We start from the raw sequence: 6701 nt of genomic DNA on the forward strand, positions 1-6701 counted from the left end.
TGGACATGATGAACCGAATAAGTAAGCCATATTTGGATATATTCATAATTGTCTTTATAGATGATATTCTCATTTACTCCAATAGTAAAGAGGAGCATGCAAAGCATTTGCACGCACTTCAAAGTTTATTAAGAAAAGAAAAGCTTTATGCAAAGTTTTTGAAGTGCGAGTTTTGGTTAGAACAGGTACAGTTTCTTGGACATCTAGTTAATCATGAAGGAATTCATGTGGATCCCACCAAGATCGAGGAAATTACTAAATGGAAAACCCCTGAGTCACCAACCGAGATTAGAAGTTTCTTAGGATTGACCAGTTATTATAGAAGATTTATTCGAGATTTTTCTAGAATAGTAATTCCCTTAACTAAGCTAACATGTAAATCTGTTAAGTTTGAATGGGGACCAAAACCAGAAGAAGCCTTTAGAATTCTTAAGCAAAGGTTAACTAACGTACCCATACTAGCGTTAGCAGAAGGAACTGAAGACTTTGTAGTCTATTGTGACGCTTCTAAATTAGGTTATGGATGTGTGTTGATGCAACGTCAAAAGTTTATAGCCTATGCATCTAGAAAACTTAAGAATCATGAAGAAAATTATTCAACCCATGTTCTAGAGTTAGGAGCTATAATTTTTGCCCTAAAAATTTGGAGACATTACCTTTACGGTAGTAAGTTTACCATTTTCACCGACCATAAGCGTTTAAGGTATGTTTTCGGGCAAAATGAGTTGAATATGAGGCAAAGACGCTGGATGGAAATTCTTAGTGATTATGATTGCAATATCCAGTATCATGCAGGAAAGGCTAATGTGGTAACTGATGCTTTAAGTCGAAAGTGTCATGAAAAGCTAAAAAGAGTGTGTTCTCTTAAAATAAACCTGCATGTAGATTTAAATGAACAAATTAAAGAAGCACAAGAATCAGTAATCAAGGATGATACTGAAAAGTTAAAAGGAATGATTAAGGAATTAGAACAAGGAACAGATGGAATTTAGAGATTCCATAAGAAAAGAATGTGGATACCTAAATTAGGAAACCAACGCCACCTCATATTAGAAGAAGCCCATAAGTCTAAGTATACAATGCATCATGTAACAACCCTCACAAATCCAGGTATCCGTACGAATTAATTAATATTTAATTAGTGATTAATTACTGTGCTTGATTACAATTATGATTAAACTGCTTTCGGTTTTCTGAAACATACATACCCATGCATCACATTTTATGCTGTCACCCCATTTATTACACACAAACAATAGTGACAAACATGATGCACAAAGCACAGTTAGCACACTGAGCGGATAACCCAGTAAACATGCTGACAATTCCAACACCTAAACAAACATTGTTTTGAGGCCAGTATGAGCCAGGAATAGAATACTACACTAGTAGGGAGTGTAGGGAGGTGAGGACCATAAAACTGCGTCACTAGGTGATAGTTATAGTGTCCGGAAGTGCCTAAAACATACTTAAAGTGCAGAATTATGCACTAAATACCAAAATTCAGCATTTAACAACGCTAGTAAAGTGCAAAAACTTGGTAAAATAGTCCTAGACACTTTCCAAAGTGTTGGGAATTTAGTGTGTTACTAAAAGTAATATAAAAGAAACTTTAAAGCTTTATTTAGCACATTAACGGATCAACATCCAACCGAACAACTAGACTTTACCCGGAACATAAAAATATTGCCAAACACCCTGTTTTAACCTTTCTGAGCTAGTTTGGGTCCCCGAACACCCTAACACACTTTATATTATAACACACACCTTAATATTCTAACTAAGCACCTAAAATCCTAACTAGTTCCTAACTAATTAGTAACCAAGAATTACAACCCAACCCTACCCCCCCCCCTCTAAACGACGGTTACAAGGGGTGGGACACCCCCACATTTCTTCCATTATTTTATATAAACATGTTGGAGGTTTAGGAGAATTTTATATGTTGGATAAACATAAGACTTGGTTTATAAATAAACACATAAGACATCCATCTTCTCTCATCAAACACCCAACATCAACAAAAAAGCTTTTCCCTCTCCTCCTTCCCCACCCACGGCCGCCACCACTAACCACCATATCACCACCATCAAGCCACTTTCAAGCCATTCTACATACACACAAAGGTGCAAGAGATCCAACAAGCAAGCTTGGTCACTCGGAAGTTCAAGGACCACTCTAGTTTTCTTTTTTCCACCACTTTTACGCTTTGTTTCTCCCCTAGCCTTGTGCTAGTAGTAGGTGCTTAAAAACTTCATCTTGTTCTTATTTTTAGTGGTTATAGATGATTGAATGGTGAAATATTAAGAAACACTAAAGAACATAAACTAATCTTGAAACATAAAGGATAAAGAGTGGATAAAGAGAAGATGTATGGTTAAATGATGTTGAAATCATGTTGATCTTGTGTTGATATGATTATTGGATGATGTTTGTTAGTAGAAGTAAGATGGTTCATCATCTAAGACTTGCTAGATCATGTTCAAGAATATGAACTAGTAAGATGTAAATGTTAGAGATATGAAGGATGATGAAACCATCCATACATGAACTTTGAACTTGAATAAATAAAGGTTTTCTTGAAAAATAAGGTTATAAACTTGTAGATCTAAAGATCTATAAGTGGTATTTCAAAAGAACCAAGTGAAAAAAGTGAAAAATACGAGTTTTGTTAAAACTTGGACATTACATCAAATAAACACATTTTTAGTAAGTAAACAAGTGTATGAACACTTGTGTAACAAGAAAAATTCCACAAAGAAATATTTTTGGAAATCATGACTAGAAGTTGTGAAAATGCATATTCTTTAAAAATAAAGTTTTTAAGAAACTAATCTTATTTTTAAAGATAACAAGATCTACTAAGTGTGTTAGTGATTTACTACATATTTTTACAAACTTTCAAGTTCATAAGTTTATGGTCCATGTTTATTTTTGTCAAAGTTAGTGATTAATTGTTGATTGTTGATTGTTTGAATGATTTTACAAAAGAAAATGATATGCTAAAAGCATGGACACCTCCATTTACAGAGGAAACTCTGGCGAAATTTTTCTAGAATTACAACACTTAGAAATATTTTTCTAACAAATGGTTACAAATATATTTTTAACATTATTTCTCTAAATAAACTTCGCCATGATTTATTACAAAAATACCAAGTACCGGGGGTAGATTTTCGTAAATAAAATTTATTAAATATATATTTAGAATATATATTTTATAATAAAACGCTTGTGTGATTGTTTGTTATTTTGTGTACTAGATATATTATTTTTAGGGTAAAAATAATATAACTTGAAAATATCATGAAATTGCGACTCCAAAATAATACTAACGCTCTCACAAGATAATTATTTAAGTTACACAAGTATTGTTACAACGCGAACTTTAAAACGTAACTTATGTAATATTTCTGAAAAATACTCTTGTATGTATATTTTGATAAGTATTATTTTGGAAAATGTATGAAGTAAAATATAATATTTTTGGGAAAAATATATATATTTTGGAATTTGAAACATTTTAGACAAGTGATTTAAAATATATTTTTCAAGTGAGGCTTAAAAATATATTTTCGGAATTATAAAGTATACATGTGTTATTACCCCCATCCTTAGGAAGGAAATATACTTATAAAATAATTAAGAAGTGTGAATACGAAATAGTTGTCTAACTATTTCCCAAAAACGTTAAACCCTAAGCCAAGGTACGGCCATCCGTCTAATAGGCATTAGTACGTCTAGGTCGTCACGCGGCAGATTGAGTTGGAGATTGACGTTTCTGGATACGCACTTCTGTGAGTTCATGTCCCCCTTTTCTCTTTACTGTTTTCAGTTTTATACTTCGGGGGTGAAATACATGCGACAATTATTACAAACATTTATTACATGGTATGGTTAGCGTAGGGAGGGTTTATACTACTAGATCATGTGAGGGGTGGGTACAACACTTGAGGCCATTAATCCTCATTGTAGGACCGAGGGACACAAGAGTGATAGATCTATTTGGGTGTAGCGAGCCCACACCCGTGAGGCCGGGGAGGCCCATAGAGGTGACTGTGTCTTACAGCCAAAGCCCAGTAACAAATCTGCTAGGTTTGAGTTTCCCTACACTTTCTCACACATACCAGTGGCTTTGCAACCCATTGGTGATCTCTTTCCTTATTGCTACATACTAGGGACTTTTATACATACTCTAAACGTTTATTCATACTCACCTTTACATGAATTCAATCAACTTTTTGTTGATTTTTTTCAAACTGCATGTATTTCAGGAAATTAGTGGATCTGGCACGGTATGCATCACATCAAGCTGCGTAGGAATAATGATGTCATCCAAGTTTAGGAAGTGTGACCTTTGCCTGGACGGGTCACAAGTCTTAAACTGTGTTTTTATTTCATGTCTTTAGTATGTCATTGAACATGTTTTCTTTATGTCATAGTTGTATTCGGTTTTACGTGTCGACTTTTTAAAACAATGTTGTTGTGGTTTACTTTTAAAAACTTGACGAATGGATGAACATCATGGTTTTTTTTCATATAGCATTGTTGTGATTATGCTATGGTATTAAGAAGTCACACCAAATAAACCCACGCTTCCGCAAAAGCCAGGATGTGACAGCTTGGTGTCAGAGCATTGATCATAGCGGACTAGGATTCTTTCTCGAGTCTAGACTATGATCACTAGAGCTCTCACGAAAACATTTTTACATTGCATACACTAAAACGTCCAGATCTAGGACACAAAACATTTTTACGAACAAAAAGTACAAGCACTTTTTCAAAATTTATGGTTCAGTCTTAGAGACTGAGGGAGTTCAGCCTTAGAGGCTGGGAAGGTTCAGTTATAAAGACTGAGGGGCCAATCTTAGAGATTGGGGAGGTTTAGTCTTAGAGACTGGGAGGATGGTCTTAGAGGCCAGGGAGTTACTCTGAGAGACTAGGAGGTTCAGTCTGAGAGGCTGGGAGGGTAGTCTAGGAGACTAGGAGAATTATTTGTTTGCTTTATGGTGACTTACATGTTTATTTGATCTTATGTTGATATTTGTACCTATTTGTGGTTGTGTTACAGACACCATGGTTTCATCCTCAGACACAGGAGTATCGAACACCTTGGATCCTATGGCAGTCGTGTCAGATGACGAGATTCCGTCAGAGCGAGAGGTCTACACATCAGACACCACCAGCACTGTTGACGGCGATTTTCAGCCCTTCGCGCTGCCAGATGTCAGAGTTGAGCCTGCTGATGGCATTCCTGCGGGGGATTTACCTCTTGCGGTGATCCCTGCTCCTATACCGCTTGCTGCTTTTCCAGTAGTAGATATGCCCCTCGATGTCGCAACTGACGACGACATTGATCTATTCGAGGAGGATCCGCCTGAGGCTGACCATGAGGGCGGGGCCCCTATTGTTGCTGACGTTATTCTTCCCATTGCTGAGGCCCCTGTAGAGGAGCTTCCTGTTGGTTCACCTGTCCCAGATTCATTTGAGTCTGTGGCGTCTGCGTCTCTGCACGACCAGGGAGTGCAGCATCACTCATCTGACGCCGACCCCGACATGGCGTTATCAGCTGCACCTGCTCCCGCACACGAGTTCGATTTTGACCACGAGGTCGATGATGATTTGGATCCAGTCTTTCCCCCTGACTTCGATCCTGACCAAGAGATCGAGTTCATTCACTTGGACCAGCCCCTAGAGGCGCCCGTAGCTCCTATTGATCCTTTGTTTGACATTCCTGCTGATTTTGACATGGATCTTGTTGATCCTGAGCCGGTCATGGCCCCTGAGCCTATTGTTGCTCCTGATCCTACACTAGAGCATGACCCTGTTCATGATGATGCACCAGCTTTTGTACCACCCATTACTGACCCACCAGTTGTTGCTCCACCGTTGGTGGATGACCCTGTTGTTGATGCGTCGTTACCTGATCACGTGCCGGTATTGTTTGACCGTGCACCTTTTACTGCTCATATAGATCCACGATATGCCGACACCCACAACGGGTGGATCGATGATGATGACGATTACCCACCGTATGTGCTGCTTGTCACTCCCCCAGTAGCACCTGTGTCTGCACCACTGATATCCCGTTGTTTCCCCCACACACCACAGACGCTCATCGCACTGATCTTCCCATTACGTTCCTCCAGGACATACCGCCGCCTCGTCCTGGAGAGGGGTCATCGAGGCAGCCGCCTGTTTCTGCTCCACCCATGTTTTCATCACCTTTTCCATTCATATCTCAGTTCCCTCATGTTGCACCACCTACTGCACCATCTTTCATGCCATCAAGCGAGCCATTTCTATGGACTACACCCCTTATCATGCCATTGTCTGATCCGTACCACCCGTACCATGTTGGGTACTCTACGGAGGACATACTTACATCCTTGATGATACAGCAGGATGCATTGACACGTCATATTCAGGAGTTGGAGAGAGCTCCATGACCACCTTGCCATTGTCAGACCCCCTTTGCAGCACCGCACACTCCACGTCCACTTTTCCCTGATTCAGACGCCCGTTTCTTGACATCTGAGCAGCAGATAGCATATGTGCTGCGCGTCTGTCGTGCTTTAGAGGAGGACTGGTTACACATGCGTCGCTTGCTTTTCTCTCGTTTTCCTCCTCCTCCGCCATCAGCATATGCATTTTGGTTCGACGCAGGTAGACTTTTGGTGAGAAGACCGCGATGGTGCTGA

At 39.0% G+C, this 6701-nt stretch overlaps 1 protein-coding gene across 1 annotated transcript; it reads left to right on the forward strand.

Moving 5' to 3' along the window:
* The first annotated feature begins 5076 nt into the window (after positions 1-5076).
* Positions 5077-6449, forward strand: LOC110906401 (early nodulin-75-like). The gene is made up of 2 exons (XM_022151538.1): positions 5077-6066; positions 6150-6449. Exons 1-2 carry the CDS (start codon positions 5077-5079, stop codon positions 6447-6449), a joined length of 1290 nt encoding a protein of 429 aa, XP_022007230.1.
* Positions 6450-6701: the final 252 nt, after the last annotated feature.

This window comes from Helianthus annuus, chromosome 14 (genome assembly GCF_002127325.2).
Source record: "Helianthus annuus cultivar XRQ/B chromosome 14, HanXRQr2.0-SUNRISE, whole genome shotgun sequence".
NCBI lineage: Eukaryota > Viridiplantae > Streptophyta > Magnoliopsida > Asterales > Asteraceae > Helianthus > Helianthus annuus.